This window comes from Euphorbia lathyris, chromosome 3 (genome assembly GCF_963576675.1).
Source record: "Euphorbia lathyris chromosome 3, ddEupLath1.1, whole genome shotgun sequence".
In the NCBI taxonomy this organism is placed as follows: Eukaryota; Viridiplantae; Streptophyta; class Magnoliopsida; order Malpighiales; family Euphorbiaceae; genus Euphorbia; species Euphorbia lathyris.
This window is the reverse complement of record NC_088912.1, coordinates 74,958,779-74,981,941: the sequence shown is the minus strand read 5'-3', so window position 1 is coordinate 74,981,941 and position 23,163 is coordinate 74,958,779. Positions and strand designations below refer to the sequence as shown.

The 23,163-nt window shown below is 37.3% G+C and overlaps 1 protein-coding gene, 6 non-coding genes and 1 pseudogene across 7 annotated transcripts; 1 reads left to right on the top strand and 7 right to left on the bottom strand.

Annotated features, from left to right (window-relative positions):
- Positions 1–13,308: 13,308 nt before the first annotated feature.
- Positions 13,309–13,407, bottom strand: LOC136225138 (U2 spliceosomal RNA; annotated as a pseudogene).
- Positions 13,408–14,279: 872 nt separating this feature from the next.
- Positions 14,280–14,396, bottom strand: LOC136225330 (U5 spliceosomal RNA). Its single transcript, XR_010687049.1, has one exon. It is a non-coding gene; the product is annotated as a U5 spliceosomal RNA (small nuclear RNA).
- Positions 14,397–15,695: 1,299 nt separating this feature from the next.
- On the bottom strand, positions 15,696–15,846 carry LOC136225325 (U4 spliceosomal RNA). The gene has a single exon (XR_010687045.1). It is a non-coding gene; the product is annotated as a U4 spliceosomal RNA (small nuclear RNA).
- Positions 15,847–17,454: 1,608 nt separating this feature from the next.
- Positions 17,455–17,598, bottom strand: LOC136225270 (U4 spliceosomal RNA). Its single transcript, XR_010686994.1, has one exon. It is a non-coding gene; the product is annotated as a U4 spliceosomal RNA (small nuclear RNA).
- A 1,113-nt stretch (positions 17,599–18,711) lies between these two features.
- On the top strand, positions 18,712–19,335 carry LOC136222725 (uncharacterized). The gene is made up of 2 exons (XM_066010456.1): positions 18,712–18,763; positions 19,217–19,335. Exons 1-2 carry the CDS (start codon positions 18,712–18,714, stop codon positions 19,333–19,335), a joined length of 171 nt encoding a protein of 56 aa, XP_065866528.1.
- LOC136225235 (U4 spliceosomal RNA) lies at positions 19,223–19,373 on the bottom strand. Its single transcript, XR_010686961.1, has one exon. It is a non-coding gene; the product is annotated as a U4 spliceosomal RNA (small nuclear RNA).
- A 1,640-nt stretch (positions 19,374–21,013) lies between these two features.
- LOC136225224 (U4 spliceosomal RNA) lies at positions 21,014–21,164 on the bottom strand. The gene has a single exon (XR_010686950.1). It is a non-coding gene; the product is annotated as a U4 spliceosomal RNA (small nuclear RNA).
- A 1,611-nt stretch (positions 21,165–22,775) lies between these two features.
- On the bottom strand, positions 22,776–22,926 carry LOC136225246 (U4 spliceosomal RNA). Its single transcript, XR_010686972.1, has one exon. It is a non-coding gene; the product is annotated as a U4 spliceosomal RNA (small nuclear RNA).
- Positions 22,927–23,163: the final 237 nt, after the last annotated feature.

The window sequence follows — 23,163 nt, the reverse complement described above, 5'->3', positions numbered from 1 at the left end:
AGAGACTGAGTACTCGGTTATAGTACTCAACGAGAGATTAGGATTGAGTAGAGGTATAGAGGAAGGTACTCTTGTTATACTCAGTTGCTAAGATTGTAAAAGGTTTGATGCTCTACCGTTAAAGAGCTCAGTAGAGAATTCGAAATCTCGGAACGTGTTCCGGGGACAGGACGTAGGCTTGGAGGCCGAACCTGGATAAATCTGCTGAGTAATATATTTCTAACCTTAAACTCCTTTATATATTTATTGCTTGCTTAAACAAAAACTGACCAAGTAAAGAGGTCAAGCTGAGTTGTGCGCATTGAATATCTGAGCTCAGGAATAGACTTTAAGTGCTATCTCCTGACTCAAGTAAAAAAACTAACCTAGTCACTAGTTGACTAAGCTAGTATCTTACTATTAACTCAGCGCCACTGTCCAAACCTTTTTCTCATGAAAAAGAAGTCTGCCCTAGCTTAATTTTTTTTAAATAGTTCCTAACCCCCCTTGGAACTATACTTGTAACGTTATAAGGGACCAATAAGTGGTATCAGAGCTTAAAAGCTCACTGTAAAAGGTTTAACCACCTTGAGCTGATCCCCACTATGGGCGAAAACAGCACTCGATTTCTCCCAAGAAACCAAACAACTCAGATCTTACCTGAGGGGATGTCCATTACTCGGCCTCCCCTATTCTTCGGGTCTAACTATACCTTCTGGAAGAATAGGATGAAAAATTTCATTCAGGCTACAAATATGAGTGCATGGCTATCCATAGTCCAAGGCCCATTTGTACCTGTCGAAGTTGTGGCTGGCCAAACAGTTGTTAAAACTGAGGCCAAATGGACAGAGGATGATCTCAAGAAGCTACAAAATCATGCTTCGGCTATCAATATGCTTCACTGTGTGCTCGATGCTGCAGAATATAATAAAATCTCAGGTTGTGAGTCGGCGCAAGAGATCTGGAAGAAGCTGGAAGTCACCTACGAAGGAACCAATAAAGTAAAGGAGTCCAAGGTGAACCAGCAGATGAGACTGTACGAGCTGTTCGAAATGAACAATGATGAGGGAATATCTGACATGAATGCAAGGTTTACCAACATCATCAATGAGCTCAAGAGACTTGGGAAGATCTTCACTGAGGAAGAACAAGTCAAAAAGATACTCAGGAGTCTTCCTAAAGACTGGCAAGCAAAGAAGACCGCTGTTGAGGAAGCTCAGGACTTAAGCACCTACAAATATGACGAACTCATCGGCTCGCTACTGACCCATGAGATATCAATGAAAAACTTCGAGGTGAAGGAAAAGTCTGAAGACAAGAAGCAGAAGTCTCTTGTCATGAAAGCTGACTCCACTGATGGGAGCTCAACAGATGATGAAGAGATGGCTATGTTCACAAGGAAGATGAAAAGGCTGTTCAGGAAGAATGACAAATATTCTAAGAAACCTTACAGAAAGTTTGACAAGTATAAAGCTGAGTCCAGCGACAGCAAATACAAGAAAGACAACTCAAAGCCCATTACATGCTTTGAATGTCATCAAACTGGCCATATCAAGTCAAGCTGCCCCATGCTGAGGAAAGATAAGAAGAACGACAAAAAGGCAATGGTGGCAATATGGAGCGATAGTGATGAGTCTTCATCAACAGAAGCTGAGGCCACCGAGTCAGCAAAGATATGCTTTATGGCTGACGAACTTGCTGAGCCGTGCGTCTCTGAGCATGCTGACCCCTCCATTGCATCTGATGATGAGGAGCAATCAAATGAGGTAATATCACTTTCTCAGCTCAGAAACGAAATGGGTAATGCCCTGAGTGACCTCTATACACTTGTCAAAAAGTGTAATAAGAAAATTAGAGCACTCAGCAGGCGCTGTGACGAGGTTGAAGAGGTCAAGCTAAGTGACCTCAGATACCTTCTTCAGGACAACTCAACTTTGCATGATAACATGGAAATCATACACAAGTCTGTCTCTGAAGTCCAATCAGATTCAAAGAAACTGAGAAAGGACGTCACAAATATCCAGAACCAACTAAAGGTTCAAAACAAAAGGAATATTCCTCTGAATGCTCAGTACCGAAGTACTGCTCAGCAGAGATGGAATCCCCAGCGGAATGTCCAGTGTGACTTCTGTGGGAAGAAAAGACACACCACTAAGGTGTGCTGGCACGCTCAGCACTGGGGTGCTGACCAGTCAGTGAAAAATCCTAAACGGAAGGTCAGTTGTGACTTCTGTGGAAAGAATGGCCATACTGTCCAAGTATCCGCCATAAAATAAAATATGATGCTTTACCTGTTGAACCTAACAAGCAAGGACCCAAAAAGAATTGGGTACCTAAAAGTAACTAGTTACAATGCAGGTAAGCCTGAGGTGTGCTGAGAAGTCAAAGATGTGGTATATTGACAGCGCATGCTCGAGGCACATGACTGGTGATGAAACTCAGTTCATCACGTTTGAGCGTAAACGAGGAGGAAGCGTAAGTTTTGGAGACAACAAAAAGGGTAAGATAGTAGGGCCAGGAACCATCGGAGGTAATCCTACTATTGAGTCAGTCTCCCTAGTCAGCGGACTTAAATATAACTTACTCAGCGTAGCTCAGCTATGTGACAATGGGAGAAAAGTTATATTTGATGCTGCTGGATGTAAAATATATGAGGGAAAAACAAATGAGTTAATTTTAACTGCCCCTATGATTGATAATGTCTTTATGCTAGACTTAGAGAAAAAGTTTTCAAAAACAGTATGCTTAGTTTCAAAGGAAGAAAATTCCTGGCTATGGCACAGGAGACTTGGTCATGTAAGCATGGACCTCCTGGCCAAATTAGCAAGAAAGCAATTGGTTGAGGGACTGCCTGAACTTAGATTTGAAAAAGATCAATTATGCCACACTTGCCAAGCTGGAAAACATACCAAACAATCTTTTCATAGCAAAAACATTGTCTCAACTAAGCGACCGTTAGAATTACTACACTTGGATCTCTTCGGTCCAGTCCAGCCGCTGAGTCTGGGTGGAAGAAGATTTTCCTTGGTCATTGTAGATGACTTCTCTCGGTACACTTGGGTCATCTTGCTGAGTAGCAAGGATGAGACCTTTGAGACATTTTCAAATTTGGTTAAGAAACTTGAAAATGACAAAGACCTAAAATTGGCTCACATCCGAAGTGATAATGGTGGAGAATTCAAAAACCAACAGTTTATTGAATTCTGTGAAGCCAGCGACATTGACCATAATTTTTCTGCTCCTAGAATGCCTCAACAAAATGGGGTTGTTGAAAGGAAGAACAGAACCTTGGTTGAAATAGCCAGGACAATGTTGTGTGAGCATAGGCTTCCAAAGTATTTTTGGGGAGAGGCTATTAACACAGCGTGCTATATTCTTAATATGGCTCTTGTTAGACCTATACTAAAGAAAACCCCCTACGAACTTTGGAAAGGACGAAAGCCTAACATTGGATACTTTCATGCCTTTGGCTGTAAATGTTTTATTTTAAACACTAAAGATAGCCTAGCTAAATTTGACTCAAAAGCTGATGAAGCTATCTTTTTAGGCTACTCAACAAACAGCAAAGCATACATAGTTTTCAATAAACGAACTCAAGTTTTAGAAGAGTCAGTACATGTTGAGTTCGACGAAACTAACGCTGCAGGAAGATATCTCCCGCTGACCGAGGATGATCCACACTCAGCACCCGCTGATCAAGATACAGCCGCTGAGTCATTCCCTCAAGGGCTGACCAAAGGTAAAAGTGAACCAAATATTGTTTTCACTGACCAGTCTTCGCCTGCAGAGATTGTTGAAACACAGACAGCACAAGACATCAATCTACCCAAAGAGATAAGGATTCCAAGAGGGCACTCAAAGAGTGCAATCCTTGATGCCGCTGAGAATACCCTAATGACGAGAAACCAACTCAGGAGGTACCTCAGCAATGTAGCCTTCGTATCAGTTCAGGAACCTAAGAACTTCGCTGATGCTGAGGAAGATGAATTCTGGATGAGTGCAATGCAAGAGGAACTTGACCAATTCAGAAGAAACGATGTATGGGAGCTAGTGCCATATCCAAGGAGTCAGAAGACCATTGGAACAAGATGGGTCTTCCGCAACAAGCTGGATGAGCAAGGAAACGTAGTCAGGAACAAAGCAAGGCTTGTAGCTCAGGGCTACAGTCAACAAGAAGGTATTGACTACGGTGAGACCTTTGCCCCAGTGGCAAGGCTAGAGGCTATTAGGATTTTATGTGCATATGCATCTTACATGAACTTTAAACTGTTTCAAATGGATGTTAAGAGTGCATTCCTTAATGGAGTTATAAACGAGGAAGTTTATGTTAATCAACCTCTAGGGTTTGAGGATCCTAAATTCCCAAACCACGTTTATAAACTAAAAAAGGCTCTGTACGGCCTCAAGCAAGCACCACATGCTTTGTATGAGAGGCTGGCTAGTTTCCTGCTGACTAGAAACTATGTCAGGGGCAAAGCTGATACAACCTTATTCATTAAGAGAAAGGGTAAAGATACCATGCTGGCTCAAATATATGTTGATGATATTATTTTCGGTGCTACTAATGAGTCAATGTGCAAGGAATTTAGCAAGCAAATGCAGACTGAGTTTGAAATGTCTATGATGGGAGAACTCAACTTCTTCCTTGGACTTCAAATCAAACAAGGAAAGAATGGAATCTTCATCAGTCAAGCTAAATATGCCAAGGAGATATTGAAGAAATATGATCTTAAAAATTGTAAGCCAATATCCACTCCTATGGGCACTGACACTGTCCTCTGCACTGATGAGAATGGTAAGTCGGTAGACAGCAAATTGTATCGAGGTATGATAGGCTCTCTACTTTACTTAACAGCCAGTAGACTGGACATTCAGTTCTCAGTATGCTACTGTGCTAGATATCAATCTAACCCTAAGGAATCTCATTACATAGCTGTAAAAAGAATCCTTAGATATTTGCAAAGCTCAGTGAACGCAGGTTTATGGTATCCCAACACTCATGGCTTTACACTCGTTGGATACACTGACGCTGACTATGGTCGAGACAAGCTAGAATGGAAAAGCACCTCTAGAGGATGTCATTTCTTAGGAAGCTGTCTTGTATCCTGGTTCAGCAAGAAGCAGGCTTCAGTAGCCCTGTCTACCACTAAAGCTGAGTACATTGCTGCTGGTCACTGTGTTGCTCAAGTCCTATGGATTAAGCAACAACTTGAAGACTATGGTGTTCAAACAAAGACAATTGAGGTCAAATGCGACAACAAAAGTGCAATTGATCTATCAAAGAACCCAATTCAACACAGTAGGATGAAGCATGTCAGCATAAGACATCACTTCATTAGAGACCATGTACTCAAGGGTGAGATAAAGCTGACCTATGTCCCAACGGATGAGCAGCTTGTGGATATCTTCACAAAGCCACTGGCTCGTGAACAGTTCAGCATACTGAGAGAAGCCATTGGTATGTTTAATCCTCTTTAGTAAATTCCTGTTCTAAAATGAAAATTTATGCTGAGTGAATTACTATGCTGAATGATTTATGCAAATGCATGCTGAGTGATTGTTATGCTGAGTACTTAACGCAAAATAAATATCAATACTGAGTTAATATGCACACCGAGTAGTAATCTCAAACTGAGAAATCATCCTTTCATATACTACTGACCACTCAGAATATAAAACGCTTATTATTCTAAACGCTGTGTGTCAGATCCGTTGCATTAAATGCAAAAGCACGCGAATAGCCACCTAGGATGACGTATGAGCCGAATGTGTCATTAAAGCCAGGATCTTTGTCGGTTGACAATCCCAAGGCAAAACTGACACATGGATTCGATAAGATCCACTCTTCACCGCTATAAATAATGGGTAAATCTCCATTTTTATTTTCTTTACACTTACCGAATTCTCTGGCAAAGCACTCTCTCTCTCTCAAAACTCTCAAAGCTTCCAAATCTGTTTCTGAAACTCTGACTAGAGTTTCCGTCAACATCTCCGGTGCCGGTCACCCTAAGACCAGCTCCGATGAACCCTCCAGGCAAACTACTGTGCCTGAAACCACCAAGGTCACTACGCCGAGCAAAGGCAAAACTGGGCAAGCTACCTCCTCCAAAGGAAAACCGACCAAAATCAGAACCTATACCAAGGTATTTGATAACATTAGCGAATGAAAAGTAGACTTCTCACGATGGGTTTCTGAGGCCTTCGTGACATCCGAACAACCCTTCTGCGAATGGATATCGAAGAATGGCTGGACAGAGCTATTCTCCATTAGAGACCACACCTATCCTGACCTAGTAAGGGAGTTCTACCACAATCTCTTAGTCGCTGACAATAACCAGGACTACTTAACAACAGTGGTAAGGGAGAAAACGATTTTCATCAATCCCACCTATTTGGCGAATTTGCTAAAGTTGAAAAATGAGGGAGCAAAACTGAGAAGAACTGGAGATCAGGATGACACTAACTACGAAGTCAAATTTTGCAAGCCCCCTGGTCATTCTGGAGAAATCTCAAGTTCATCCATGGGTCAGCACCAAAAGATGGCTCATTACCTGCTGACCTACTTTATTTACCCAAAGATAAACTGCACCAGCTCAGTGACAAATTTCGAGCAATGCTTTATATGGCATATGCTGACATACACGCCTATCAACATGCCAGTATTCTTGATTGCTAGGTTTCTAAGAAGCACTGGAACTCTCAGGCTGGGCTCGCTCATCACCAGGATCCTCATTGATCATCAAATAGACCTAACTGATGAAGTTAAAGCTAGAGGATCTGAAATAATAGCTGCTTCGCTGAGGGTTTTGAAGTTCAATCAGCCACTAAAGAAAGGAAAAGCTGCTGCTGAACAACAAGCTGAGGAAACAGCTCCAAAGCAAAGCTAAAGGACAAAGGCTCTAGCTGCCCGCAAGAGGAAAGCTGTTGGGACTCCTTCAAAGAAGGCTGAGCCTCAGGCCAAGAAGTCGAAGTCCGTTGCTGAACCAGGTCAGGAGAGACCTAAGTCAGCTGAGAAAAGGAGCAGGCAAAAAGAGCCTGAAATTGAGGAAAGAATAAATGCTGATGAGCAACCTCAAAAGAAGCAGAAGTCTTCTACACTGACTCCTATTGATGCTATTCCTACTGACGTCGTTGTTCCTGGTGATTCTCACTACACACAGTGTCTAGGAACTATAGCTGAGCATCAAGAAGATGATGTGCATCTGGACGATCAGTTCATTGCACAAGTTGAGGAAGAGTTAGATGGTGATAGTGAAGAAGATGAAGAACAAGAAGAAGCAAGCGGTCAGGATGACGCTGAGGACACTGAGGAGACAGTTAGTGAGATTGGAGCTGAGCCAATCAATACTGGGTTGGCTGCTGGAGATGAACAAGAACCTGACCAACACAATGTTGATCAAGAACAAGCTGACCAGCTTAATGTTGATCAAGAAGAAACTTCTCCATCTCACTCAAGAGAGTCTATTCAAGCTGACACTCCTCCTCGCAGAAGAAGATTAGTTAAGGCAAGTCAGAAGTCAGTCATTGACATTCCTGTTCAACAACCAACTGTCCCTGACTTTGTTATCCAGAAGCTGACCCAAGACCCTTCTAAACTCAAGCTGAAATTTTTCAGAAAACAACCAACTTCTAATCCATCGGCTTCCCTTGAAAAGCAAGCCTCTATTTCTTCACCAAAGGAACACGCCGACTTGAATGCTTCCGCCAACTCAACAAGTCAAGTTGAGCCAATTCCTGTCAATGCTGTTACTACAAGCATTATGCTGACTAAGGATATTCCCGCTCCAGTCAGCACAGACAGCATTCGAATTACTTCTTCTCCAATCAACACTTCTGCCGATCAATCAGCTTTACCTGAGACTCAAGTGCAGATTGGAAACACACTTCCAGTCACTGACCGTGTTATTCCTCTGACTCCTCCTCCAACCGGTCATACTGAGGAAACAAGACAAGTTCATGAAGGCTCTCTCAACTACTTGCATGCCACCGAGTCTGGAAAAAGAATCATCGACTCGGTGCAAACACTAATCAAAGACCTTCATCAAACCACTCAACCTGCTGTTGGGTCTTCTACTGCTGAGACAACTCAGCTCTCCCATGTAACTTAGCTTCTCAATGAAGTTAAGGGATTCAAGGACTTGCTGAGTGTCATCGTTACCTTTCAAGCACAACAAGCTAAGCAGGATTCCATCGCAAAGCTGGCTGAGATCCAGCTGACAATAGTTCAACATCTCAACACTCTTCAAGAACAAGTTTAGACTTTGTCAGTTGTGAACACGCGCTATGCAACTTCTAATGAAGTCAAAATGCTTTTTGCTCAGCTTCACACTGAGCAAATCAAAACCAACGAGCAAATGGTCTCCTATTCTCAGTGCTCAGTAGAGCAAATTGGTGAGGCCGTTCGTTTGCTGAACTTGAACAAGCAAGAGATGGACACTGACGCTATGAAGCAAAATGAAATGCTATCTATCACCAGACAAACGTTCAACCACATACATCACAGTAATATTCAGCGTCAATACTACGACACATCCTTACTAAAGACATTCCATCAAGTCGTTGCTGGCCTATCCGAAGCACTTACATGGATAGGTAAATCTCAAGCTTTCATAGTCAGCATGATCAGCGCTGCTGAACTTAATATACCCGCCGAGGTCTCAGATGATGGAGTTGCTATTTTTGATGGTGTCAATGAAAGCGCTGATAGACTTAAGGCGCTGTCCACGGAACTGACCAGAGCCGTCTTAACCGACGCCTTTAGAATTCCTCCTCCCGATGATGACAAAACGGGGGAGAAAGAACAAGCTAGAACACAGCATGAGCATAGTCAGTCCAAGCAAAAGAAAAAGAAATAGAAATTAGGCTAGCTTAGTTATGCTAAGTTTGTAGTCTATATGTTTATGCTTATCTTTTGTTGTACATGCTGACCATTTCTAGTAATATCAATACTTGCATCTTTTTATCCTAAAACTGAGTTATGAGTTATTTTATACGATGCTGAGTATTAAGTTATTATGTATCTTCAATTACATCAACTATGTTTAATGCTTATAAAACTTGTTGATCGTACCCAATGCTCATAACATGTTTGACATTGACTTGTATGTTTATAAAACATTGTCTTATAAGACTCATTGAACAACAAATTACTCAGCGCTCTCTGAATGCTATAACTTCCGCTTAAACACTGAGTAAAATAGAATATGTTCCATGAGCTGACCTATATCTGAAAACTGACCTTAGACTTACTCGATTAAACCTTCAAATGTTTAGAGTAAAACTAAGTCAGTGGCTCAACCCTGACGGGGGAGTTTGCTAAGTTATATTAGGTCAACTATCATGGGGGAGCTCAATACTGAGTTCTTCGCTGAATAGTTTTGCCAACATCAAAATGGGGGAGTTTGTTGAAACACCTTTCCACATAATTTTGATTTGACAAAATTGTTTAAGTATAATTAAAAACATATTCTAAACACACTAAGTTTAAATGCTTTGATTTATTCTACTAATGTGTTTGTTCAATGTTGAGTTAAATTGTTTATAAGATAAAAAGTTTAAAAGGCCCAAAGCCCAATACGGAAGTCAAAGCCCAAGTCAAACAGTTTATGGCAACTCGACCCGCGTATGTCAAAATGCTGTCGTTATGGACAAAACGCAGCTCAGCGGAAGAAGGATCTAGAAGACCTTCGTGGAACAACTTCGGGACGAAGCTGCTGAGTTTATTCGACAAATAGTACAAGACAGGAGCTGTCTAAGAACAACTTCCAGACAAAGTGTTTCCACTTTGGGTAAAGTTCAGACGACACAGTATGATGTCTAGTTGACATTACCATAAATGGAGAGACATTCTGCCGAGCTGACCAAAAGCTGACCGAGGACAGAAGATACTCTAATCTGATTGGCCGAGAGCTCTGAGCAAGACAGGATGACAACGACAGGAAGCCGTTTCCCTCCAACGGTTATTTCGAAATTCGAAATGACCGATGCCTCAGACGTCTCTATAAATAGAGCCCTTCAGTTGCTTCATTCTACACAGAACTTGATCAAGCCATTACGCTGACCAAATCTCTACGCAAATTTCTGCAAGAAAAAGCAAAGCAATCTTACACTAAATTTCATATCTTTTATGTAAAAGTCTAGAGTGATTATTCAATCATCTAAGGTGTCTTAGCAATCATTGTTTAGGACAAACACTTATCATTTCTAGAGATTAGAAAGGAGATGCTGAGTACTCGGTTATAGTACTCAGCGAGAGATTAGGATTGAGTAGAGGTATAGAGGAAGGTACTCTTGTTATACTCAGTTGCTAAGATTGTAAAAGGTTTGATGCTCTACCGTTAAAGAGCTCAGTAGAGAATTCGAAATCTCGGAATGTGTTCCGGGGACAGGACGTAGGCTTGGAGGCCGAACCTGGATAAATCTGCTGAGTAACATATTTCTAACCTTAAACTCCTTTATATATGTATTGCTTACTTAAACAAAAACTGACCAAGTAAAGAGGTCAAGCTGAGTTGTGCGCATTGAATATCTGAGCTCAGGAATAGACTCTAAGTGCTATCTCCTGACTCAAGTAAAGAAACTGACCTAGTCACTAGTTGACTAAGCCAGTATCTTGCTATTAACTCAGCGCCGTTGTCCAAACCTTTTTCTCATGAAAAAGAAGTCTGCCCTAGCTTAAAAAATTTTAAATAGTTCCTAACCCCCCTTGGAACTATACTTGTAACGTTATAAGGGACCAACATACTATTCCTGCAAACGTACAAACATTTATGAAATGGTTTATGCCATTTGATGCATGGAATGCGTATTTTTCTTGATTGTTGTTTGAAAATACGAGGGGTTTTAGAGCAAACTATACACAAAGGAAAAATATTTCTGTAATATTTTTTCTAACGTCTACTGCATTTCATGAGCTTCATAATACTTATCCAACTTCTTTATGTGAAAATTGGCAATCTCTTCGTGGTGCATCTATTTCTCTCCAACGAGCAAGTGCGTAGAAAAACAATTGCAGTGAAGTATGGGGACGTGCTGAATCACCATGGGCAAGTCTTCCATCTGATTATATCGACACAATCCATGAAGCTGTAGAGATTTTTGAGACCGAGCAGTCCGTTGGGATTAATATGAGGGATTAATATAGTTTTTAGTTTATGTGTTGTTGTATTGAAATAATATGTTTTTTAATTTATGTGTTGTTGTATTGAAATAATACTAAAATACAATTTTAAAAAAAATACAATTAAAAGAGATGTTACCACTAAAAACTAATAATACAATGTAAAGAGATGTTACCATTAAAAACTAAAAGTACAATTAGTCCACTAATAATTAAAAAAACACAATTAAAAAAAATACAATGCAAACTAACAAGATTAAGGGAATACATCTGGGTATTTCTTCATGAGGTAAGAGCACATAATATCATATATTTTTTCTGCTCTTCATCCATTCCGACTGAACCCTTATTGATAAAATCAAAATCTCGTTGCATCATAACATAGTAATTTTGCCGTGCCACTTCCTTCGCCGCTAGCATTTTTTCTTCATGCATTTTTTCAACACGAGATAGATCATCACTGATGGCGGACGATGTTGGCTTCTGTTTGCCTTTGTCTTTAGCCGCCGCCTTCGCCGCCTTGATTCCTGGTGGTCGTTCACGTCTCTCTTCTGTTTCGGCAACCTCTTCACCTCCAACGGTTCCACGATTTGACAGAATATAGTTTCGCCATTTAGGTTCGTTGCATAAAATCCACCAACAATGGATATAGTTGAATGTCGTGTTCCACTTTGCTCGGTATAGAGTTCGAGCATGTTCAACGCGTTCATTATCCCCTTTTCCACTTAATTCTAAATTCTGCACTTTCATAAATGAACCAACAAATCTATTGGTTTCTCTACGGATTCGTAAAAATTTATTCTTACCCTTAACGCCTGTGAGTGCTTCCGAATTTCTGGGCCTCCCTTCATTGAACATATTGCTTATTCGAGTCCAGAATTGTCTTTCCTTCTGAGCCGTACCAACAACATTATCTGTAGTTATTGATAAAAAACATTTACATAATACGTCTTCTAGTTCATACGTCTATTTATACTGTTTTTGCTTCTTTTTTGGCTCGGCAACAGGTTCACCGAGAAGTGATTCGTCAATCTCTTCTTGTTCTTCTTCTTCGTCTTCATCATCAAGATCGACAGCACCCCGATTTGGCGGGTCAAGATTTGGCGACTGTGATCCGAAAAATGAACTTCTTGAACTATTGAATGAAAGATACGGATCAGTATAATCCGAATTTTGGAGGTGATTGTTCATCGGTTGACTATCGTTATATTGGGTCATATTGGCGTACTGAACATCGGGATGGTAGAAGTTTTGAGGGTTTGGTACAAAATTACCGTAATTTTGAGGAAATTCGGGTTGCGGAGATCTCCTCATGGGAGATATTTGCATATTCGAAGTATTTCGGTTTGGCATTTGGAAAGGATTAGGGTGTTGCGAATCAGAATATCGATTTTTCTCCGAGGAATTTTTCTTGCCTTAGACGTTTATCCATACCTCTAAAAATGCAACATGTAGTATTTAGATGTATTTTTTGGTTGTGTAAATATTTGGCATCATATGCAAAATGTAAATGGATTGGGTATTTATAATGAAATTTTTAAAAAAATGTGCAACGGATATAAACGGATAGAAAACGGTTATATTTTAATTCAAAAGCTGTATAATTTCAAACAAAATTAAAAGGATAGATGGATGGGTTCATCGGATACATGTTTTTAGTTTTATATTTAATATATATCGCCTGCTTCCACCGCCTGCTTTTTCGAATTTAAAAGAAAATAATAATAAAAGGTCACAGTCCACTTTTGCAGCTGGACGCGCCTCAAGCGCGCGTGTAACACACGTGCCAGCTGAGCCTCGATCTCAGCCGCAGGATGTTGCATGGACCACATATGCATTTTACCCTTTTTTTTGACCGTTTATATTACAATTGTGATATAAAAACCATCTCTCCTCCAATGATGCAAACCCCTACAATCCAAAGATACAATAAATTGTATCACTTTTAGCAAAGTGATACACCCACTGGTGCATCTAGGGTGCTCTAAGAAGTGAGTAATACCAAAATCTTTATAGCCATCATAGCGCAAGAGTGGACACCCCAAAGACCAGCTTCAAAATGTTAATGATAATTATGTTTACTTATAATTAGTTGTAACTAGATCAATTCAATCTGGTCAAATCAGCTAAGTTTAAACTTCAAAATTAGATTTTTTTTTAATCTTGTATAACAACTATGTATTTATAGTCCCTATTATTAGTAACAATACAATTAGTATACCTCATTTCTCTCTATCCTATGTATCAAATATTAAACTGATAAAAACAAATACTACACTTATCTTAGCCAAAAGGGCAGAGAAAGATATACCTTCTATAACATCTAATTTCTTTATGTATATTGCAACCCTCCTCTTCCTCTTTATGATGTTAGCGGATGTGGGATTGTAAAAGCCAAAATATAAACTTAGAGCCAAGCCAACTCAAGGAGATGGTGAAGATGTTTGTTCATATATCTACCTTCAAACAGAAAAATGAGGATTCCCATGCTGACTAATTGCTCCAACTGAAAATGGGAGATTATTTTAAAAATTATCCATTTTAAAAGTCAATCGAACTCATATGATATGAGAACATTTATCCAAAAGCCGAGAAAGGTATGGCTTGTATAACAACTAATTTGCTTATTTATATTGCACCCCTCCTTCTCCTCTCTATGATGTTGCCAATGTGGGATTGGACAAAAAGAATAAACTTAAATTTAAGAGCCAAACCAACTCAAGGAGATACTAAAGATAAAAGATGTTTGTTTATATATCTCACATCCTAATCAATCAGAAAAATGAGGATTGCAATGCTGGGACTGCTCCAATCCTGGTAATGGCGAACTGAAAAATAAGAGTAGATTGTGGATTTTGAGTCTAATAATTCAGATTAAAGTCAATCTCATTTATCCAAAATTAGCCATTCATAAGTCATCTCATGTTTGAAGAAAGATTCAATTTTAAATTACAATTACAGCATCTACAGATTTAATTTAGTAGTATGATCTGTAATGAACTTATTTCAGCTGTATTCTATTATTCTCTATTGATACTTCATTTTTTCAGAAAGAAAACGCAGCTATTCACTTCTTCCTTATATATTTATAAATCTGCAAACTTCTCTTCTTCATTACGGAGAAATTGGCTTAATGTTTTCAAGAGCTAACATAAGATTCAACACTACAATTGACAAAGTCACACTCAATAAGAGCGAAACTTCCAAAAATAAGGGTATGCCACTAAATAGCGGCAAGCACACGGTATTCTTTAGTAAAAGGCGAAAGAATAGTTCGCTTTGTGCTTACCGCATGGCTCCGTGAATTTTAACTTCAAATTGGCTTTCCAGTTATATATGCAAGCTAAAATCAAGAGCTGCTTCCCCTTAAGCGGTGTGGGATATATATATGTATACTTGCTGCATCTGTTCTCTGATCAGAATACTGCTATAGATATTGATTCTTCTCCTTTTCCTTTTTAGTATATACTCCAACTCTGCTATATTTCATTCATTAATTATTGGTATAAAAATGTTTCAATTGGAAAAAGTTCTAATCAATCAAATATTATGCACTTTTAATCTCTTCGAGGTGGCTCCTCCATCAATTAAGGTTTTTTTTTTACATTATCGGATATCTAACTTAAGACATTAGAGGTTCTTACCACTCAAGACAACCTTAATGGCTCATATTTGTATATACTTTTTTTAATTTTTTTTCACGTGTCTTCATATGTTGGGCAAAAAAAAAAATACAAATATTTTGTCAATTTTACAGGTATTCTTAAATCAGAAAAAGCCCAAATCAATTTCATAGAACAAATTGATATGTAACCGGTGTAGTACGGTGTAGTACACGAGAACAATATATTAGTATTTTTTAAAGATGATGTGAATGAATTCTTAGAGAGATCACATGACCATAGTAGATGATATTCAATATTGAGACTCAGACTATAGGACTCTTTTCTTGTAATTCTATGTAATAATGAAAAGAAAGATCGTCTACTTAAACAGTTCAACAACTGATATGAACACAGGAAATAGGCAATAAAATTCAAATAAAATGCCAACATTGTCTTCCTTCTTGGATAAACAGAAATTGGAGGATTTCTCCTTCTATTGGTAGACAAACACTCTCTAATCCATCACAAGCCAAAGAGACAGATCAATCATTCCCGCAAAGGCCTAAATTGCAATGATGTTCCAAATGCCTACATTAAAGCATGACAAACTCACATATTTGAACCTTGGGATTATTGTAACGAGTTGCTGACAAGTAAAGTAAAGAAACAAAAAATGGATACAACAGATTTTCTCTCAATTTTTGAATTGTTGCAATTTTCATTAGAACATAATAGAAGAAAGATCCATAGAAATCACATCAATAAGAAAAAGAATATAAAAAATATATGTATAAATACCTCAATTGATCGAATAAAACATGTCTAATTGATAAATTAAAGATGCAGGTATAACAGAACCTTGACATTATTATAACTTATACTAATTGTTATTTTACAATAAACAATTAACCAAATCTAGGAGTTGTCAATGGAAAGAACTGTGCACAGATCCACTACCCTTACAATATTTCAAGTTTATACTGAGATTGTAGGGCTTTACCCCAAAGAGAGCCCTTCCAGAAATTCTCCGAGGCCTAAGGTGAACCTAGGCCAAGGAGGGGGTTTGGAAATAGTTTTCAACCAACAATTGACAAACCTCGGTTAGAACCTCACTAGCTGCGTCATTGCCCCAAGAGCAAAGATACTACTTCACTTCTTCTAATCTGCTTTTATAAGCTGCCTGAAGGCCTCTATTTTAATTCCTTTCCAATGTGGGAATTGATAATGGTTTACACCCAAACAAAAGCCCCAAAAATCAAACACTATAATCCAACTTCTCCAATCATAATTTTCACCTCTTATACTTTTAATTCTAACATAGAAAGAAATGTTACAGATAACATCTGTACAATTAAAAGTGATACTCTGCATACAAGGCTTGTTCCTAACCATCCAAATATGATAAACGGTAACCAGTTGTTTTCCTGCATAGCCAACTCACAATGAGTCTCAAATGCATCTGCCTAACTGCAGGCAAACATCTATCTCCTATGCCCGCAACCACATAGATCTTGTACCCAGAACAATGGAAAATATATATGATCAATAGACTACAATGCATTATATTCCTTTTAAACAAAGAAGTTTTATCAAGCAATAGGACATAGCGGACTGTCTCTATGGATTCCCACTATCAAAATATAAAGTGGCGCATTCCTCACTTCCACATAACTAGACGTGCAATGTACGGATTGTATGTCTTTATTAGACAAATATTAACCCAAGTTATAAATATACAGATGCCGTTGATTGTGTTCTTCTTGAGCTTGTGAGGAATTTTCCATAATCGAAAATTTTTTATTGTACTTTTTGAGTTACGTTTAGCACTAATTTCTTCAATGTAGTCATACGCTGAAGACATATTTTTACTAATTTTATGAGTGTTAAAAATAATAAGAATATAAACTTGTGGTGGACTGTTACATAAATGAGATTCTACTTATTCTCTTTTGGGTTAAGATGCAAAAATACTCCTAAAATTTTAGGTCACGAGCAATTTTACCCATAACGTTAGAAGCCAAAAGCAATTTTACCCCTAACATTGATAAATTGGGTCAATTTGAAAAATAATTCATCAAACTGTCTTCTCAATCATGAAACTGACACAATTTGCCAATTTTATGGGTGAAATCGCACCATTTATGACTTTACTCTTAACTGCACGTGTCATTTTTTAAACTTATCCATTTTAGCACTACTCTAGTATCAAAAATTAACAATGCATTATTCCCAATTTTTGGGTAGAAAATATGATATCCTCTTACATGTCTTTCACTCAATTTCTAACATTTAGACTCATTATACTACTTCGACCAAAGTTGACTAAAGTTAACCCAAATTAACCAAAATTAATAGAATTAAAGTAAGATAGTTAAGTCAAGTGTGAAATTGAGTATAGAAACAAAAAATGGATACAACAGATTTTCTCTCAATTTTTAAGTTGTTACAATGTGCATTAGAACATAATAGAAGAAAGATCCATAGAAATCATATCAATAAGAAAAGGAATATATCAGAATGAGATGAATTTAAGGCATATATCTAGAGTAGAAAATATATGTAGAAATACCTCAATTGATCGAATAAAACATGTCTAATTGATAAATTAAAGATGCAGGAATAACAGAACCTTGGCATTATTGTAACTTATAGTAATTGTCATTTTACAATAAACAATTAACCAAATCTAGGAGTTGACAGATCCATTACCCTTCCAATATTTCAAGTTTATACTGAGATTGTAGGGCTTTACCCCAAAGGGAGCCCTTCCAGAAATTCTCTGAGGCCTAAGGTGAACCTAGGCCAAGGAGGGGGTTTGGAAATAGTTTTCAACCAACAATTGACGCGCCTCGGTTAGAACCTCACTAGCTGCGTCATTGCCCCAAGCGCAAAGATACTACTTCACTTCTTCTAATCTGCTTTTATAAGCTGCCTGAAAATCTCTATTTTAATTCATTTCCAATGTGGGAATTGATAATGGTTTACACCCAACCAAAAGCCCCAAAAATCAAACACTATAATCCAACTTCTCCAGTCATAGTTCCCACCTCTTATACAAGGAACTTTTCATTCTAACATAGAAAGAAATGTTACAGATAACATCTGTACAATTAAAAGTGATACTCTGCATACAAGGCTTGTTCCTAACCATCCAAATATGATTTACGGTAACCAGTTGTTTTCCTGCATAGCCAACTCACAATGCGTCTGAAATGCATCTCCCTAACTGCAGGCAAACATCTATCTCCAATGCCCGCAACCACATAGATCTTGTACCTATAACAATGGAAAATATATATGATCAAATAGACTACAATGCATTGTATTCCTTTTAAGCAAAGAAGTTTTATCAAGCAATAGGACATAGCGGACTGTCTCTATGGATTCCCACTATCAAAATATAAAGTAGCGCATTCCTCACTTCCACATAACTAGACGTGAAATGTACGGATTGTATGTCTTTATTAGACAAATATTAACCCAAGTTATAAATATACAGATGCCATTGATTGTGTTCTTCTTGGGCTTGTGAGAAATTTTCCATAATCGAATACTTTTTATTGTAATTTTTGAGTTACGTTTAGCACTAATTTCTTCAATGTAGTCATACGCTGAAGACATATTTTACTAATTTTATGAGTGTTAAAAATAATAAGAATATAAACTTGTGGCGGATTGTTACATAAATGAGATTCTACTTATTCTCTTTTGGGTTAAGATGCAAAAATACTCCTAAAATATTAGGTCACGAGCAATTTTACCCATAACGTTAGAAGTCAAGAGCAATTTTACCCCTAACATTGATAAATTGGGTCAATTTGAGAAATAATTCATCAAACTGTCTTCTCAATCATGAAATTGACACAATTTGCCAATTTTATGGGTGAAATCGCACCATTTATGACTTTACTCTTAACTGCACGTGTCATTTTTTAACCTTATCCATTTTAGCACTACTCTAGTATCAAAAATTAACAATGCATTATTCCCAATTTTTGGGTAGAAAATATGATGTCCTCTTACATGTCTTTCACTCAATTTCTAACATTTAGACTCATTATACTACTTCGACCAAAGTTGACCAAAGTTAACCCAAGTTAACCAAAATTAATAGAATTAAAGTAAGATAGTTAAGTCAAGTGTGAAATTGAGTTGCTGACAAGTAAAGTAAAGAAACAAAAAATGGATACAACAGATTTTCTCTCAATTTTTAAGTTGTTGCAATGTGCATTAGAACACAATAGAAGAAAGATCCATAGAAATCACATCAATAAGAAAAGGAATATATCAGAATGAGATGAATTTAAGTCATATATCTAGAGTAGAAAATATATGTAGAAATACCTCAATTGATCGAATAAAACATGTCTAATTGATAAATTAAAGATGCAGGAATAACAGAACCTTGGCATTATTGTAACTTATACTAATTGTCATTTTACAATAAACAATTAACCAAATCTAGGAGTTGACAGATCCATTACCCTTCCAATATTTCAAGTTTATACTGATTTTGTAGGGCTTTACCCCAAAGGGAGCCCTTCCAGAAATTCTCCGAGGCCTAAGGTGAACCTAGGCCAAGGAGGGGGTTTGGAAATAGTTTTCAACCAGCAATTGACGCGCCTCGGTTAGAACCTCACTAGCTGCGTCATTACCCCAAGCGCAAAGATACTACTTCACTTCTTCTAATCTGCTTTTATAAGCTGCCTGAAGGCCTCTATTTTAATTCCTTTCCAATGTGGGAATTGATAATGGTTTACACCCAACCAAAAGCCCCAAAAATCAAACACTATCATCCAACTTCTCCAGTCATAATTCCCACCTCTTATACAAGGAACTTTTCATTCTAACATAGAAAGAAATGTTACAGATAACATTTGTACAATTAAAAGTGATACTCTGCATACAAGGCTTGTTCCTAACCATCCAAATATGATTTACGGTAACCAGTTGTTTCCTGCATAGCCAACTCACAATGAGTCTCAAATGCATCTCCCTAACTGCAGGCAAACATCTATCTCCTATGCCCGCAACCACATAGATCTTGTACCCAGAACAATGGAAAATATATATAATCAATAGACTATAATGCATTATATTCCTTTTAAACAAAGAAGTTTTATCAAGCAATAGGACATAGCGGACTGTCTCTATGGATTTCCACTATCAAAATATAAAGTTGCGCATTCCTCACTTCCACATACTAGACGTGCAATGTACGGATTGTATGTCTTTATTAGACAAATATTAACCCAAGTTATAAATATACAGATGCCATTGATTGTGTTCTTCTTCGGCTTGTGAGGAATTTTCCATAATCGAATAATTTTTATTGTAATTTTTGAGTTACGTTTAGCACTAATTTCTTCAATGTAGCCATACGCTGAAGACATATTTTACTAATTTTATGAGTGTTAAAAATAATAAGAATATAAACTTGTGGTGGATTGTTACATAAATGAGATTCTACTTATTCTCTTTTAGGTTAAGATGCAAAAATACTCCTAAAATTTTAAGTCACGAGCAATTTTACCCATAACGTTAGAAGCTAAGAGCAATTTTACCCCTAACATTGATAAATTGGGTCAATTTGAGAAATAATTCATCAAACTGTCTTCTCAATCATGAAATTGACACAATTTGCCAATTTTATGGGTGAAATCGCACCATTTATGACTTTACTCTTAACTGCACGTGTCATTTTTTAACCTTATCCATTTTAGCACTACTCTAGTATCAAAAATTAACAATGCATTATTCCCAATTTTTGTGTATAAAATATGATGTCCTCTTACATGTCTTTCACTCCATTTCTAACATTTATACTCATTATACTGCTTCGACCAAAGTTGACCAAAGTTAACCCAAGTTAACCAAAATTAATAGAATTAAAGTAAGATAGTTAAGTCAAGTGTGAAATTGAGTTGCTAGCAAGTAAAGTAAACAAACAAAAAATGGATACAACAGATTTTCTCTCAATTTTTGAGTTGTTGTAATGTTCATTAGAACATAATAGAAGAAAGATCCATAGAAATCACATCAATAAGAAAAGGAATATATCAGAATGAGATGAATTTAAGGCATATATCTGGAGTAGAAAATATATGTAGAAATACCTCAATTGATCGAATAAAACATGTCTAATTGATAAATTAAAGATGCAGGAATAACATAACCTTGGCATTATTCTAACCTATACTAATTGTCATTTTACAATAAACAACTAACCAAATATAGGAGTTGTCAATGGAAAGAACTGTGTACATATCCATTACCCTTCTAATATTTCAAGTTTATACTGAGATTGTAGGGCTTTACCCCAAAGGCAGCCCTTCCAAAAATTCTCCGAGGCCTAAGGTGAACCTAGGCCAAGGAGGGGGTTTGGAAATAGTTTTCAACCAGCAATTGACGCGCCTCGGTTAGAACCTCACTAGCTGCGTCATTGCCCCAAGCGCAAAGATACTACTTCACTTCTTCTAATCTGCTTTTATAAGCTGCCTGAAGGCCTCTATTTTAATTCCTTTCCAATGTGGGAATTGATAATGGTTTACACCCAACCAAAAGCCCCAAAAATCAAACACTATAATCCAACTTCTCCAGTCATAGTTCCCACCTCTTATACAAGGAACTTTTCATTCTAACATAGAAAGAAATGTTACAGATAACATCTGTACAATTAAAAGTGGTACTCTGCATACAAGGCTTGTTCCTAACCATCCAAATATGATTTACGGTAACCAGTTGTTTTCCTGCATAGCCAACTCACAATGCGTCTGAAATGCATCTCCCTAACTGCAGGCAAACATCTATCTCCAATGCCCGCAACCACATAAATCTTGTACCCAGAACAATGGAAAATATATATGATCAATAGACTACAATGCATTATATTCCTTTTAAACAAAGAAGTTTTATCAAGCAATATGACATAGCGGATTGTCTCTATGGATTCCCACTATCAAAATATAAAGTAGCGCATTCCTCACTTCCACATAACTAGACGTGCAATGTACAGATTGTATGTCTTTATTAGAAAAATATTAACCCAAGTTATAAATATACAGATGCCATTGATTGTGTTCTTCTTGGGCTTGTGAGGAATTTTCCATAATCGAATAATTTTTATTGTAATTTTTGAGTTACGTTTAGCACTAATTTCTTTAATGTAGTCATACGCTGAAAACATATTTTACTAATTTTATGAGTGTTAAAAATAATAAGAATATAAACTTGTGGTGGACTGTTACATAAATGAGATTCTACTTATTCTCTTTTAGGTTAAGATGCAAAAATACTCCTAAAATTTTAAGTCACGAGCAATTTTACCCCTAACATTGATAAATTGGGTCAATTTGAGAAATAATTTATCAAACTGTGTTCTCAATCATGAAATTGACACAATTTGCCAATTTTATTGGTGAAATCGCACCATTTATGACTTTACTCTTAACTGCACGTGTCATTTTTCAATCTTATCCATTTTAGCATTACTCTAGTATCAAAAATTAACAATGCATTATTCCCAATTTTTGGGTAGAAAATATGATATCCTCTTACATGTCTTTCACTCAATTTCTAACATTTAGACTCATTATACTACTTCGACCAAAGTTGACTAAAGTTAACCCAAATTAACCAAAATTAATAGAATTAAAGTAAGATAGTTAAGTCAAGTGTGAAATTGAGTTGCTGACAAGTAAAGTATAGAAACAAAAAATGGATACAACAGATTTTCTCTCAATTTTTGAGTTGTTGCAAGGTTCATTAGAACATAATAGAAGAAAGATCCATAGAAATCACATCAATAAGAGAAGGAATATATCAGAATGAGATGAATTTAAGGCATATATCTAGAGTAGGAAATATATGTAGAAATACCTCAATTGATCGAATAAAACATGTCTAATTGATAAATTAAAGATGCAGGAATAACAGAACCTTGGCATTATTGTAACTTATACTAATTGTCATTTTACAATAAACAATTAACCAAATCTAGGAGTTGTCAATGGAAAGAACTGTGTACAGATCCACTACCCTTCCAATATTTCAAGTTTATACTGAGATTGTAGGGCTTTACCCCAAAGGGAGCCCTTCCAGAAATTCTCCGAGGCCTAAGGTGAACCTAGGCCAAGGAGGGGGTTTGGAAATAGTTTTCAACCAGCAATTGACGCACCTCGGTTAGAACCTCACTAGCTGCGTCATTGCCCCAAGCGCAAAGATACTATTTCACTTCTTCTAATCTGCTTTTATAAGCTGCCTGAAGGCCTCTATTTTAATTCCTTTCCAATGTGGGAATTGATAATGGTTTACACCCAACCAAAAGCCCCAAAAATCAAACACTATAATCCAACTTCTCCAATCATAATTCACACCTCTTATACAAGGAATTTTTCATTCTAACATAGAAAGAAATGTTACAGATAACACATGTATAATTAAAAGTGATACTCTGCATAC

What these genes read in the sequence shown, in the direction of transcription:
- LOC136222725 (XM_066010456.1), top strand. Translation starts at nt 18,712, where the DNA reads ATGATGTCCTCTTACATGTCTTTCACTCAATTTCTAACATTTAGACTC. An exon ending in TCTAACATTTAGACTCATTA is followed by an intron (nt 18,764 to 19,216) that starts TACTACTTCGAC and finishes TTTATACTGATT; the next exon opens with TTGTAGGGCTTTACCCCAAA.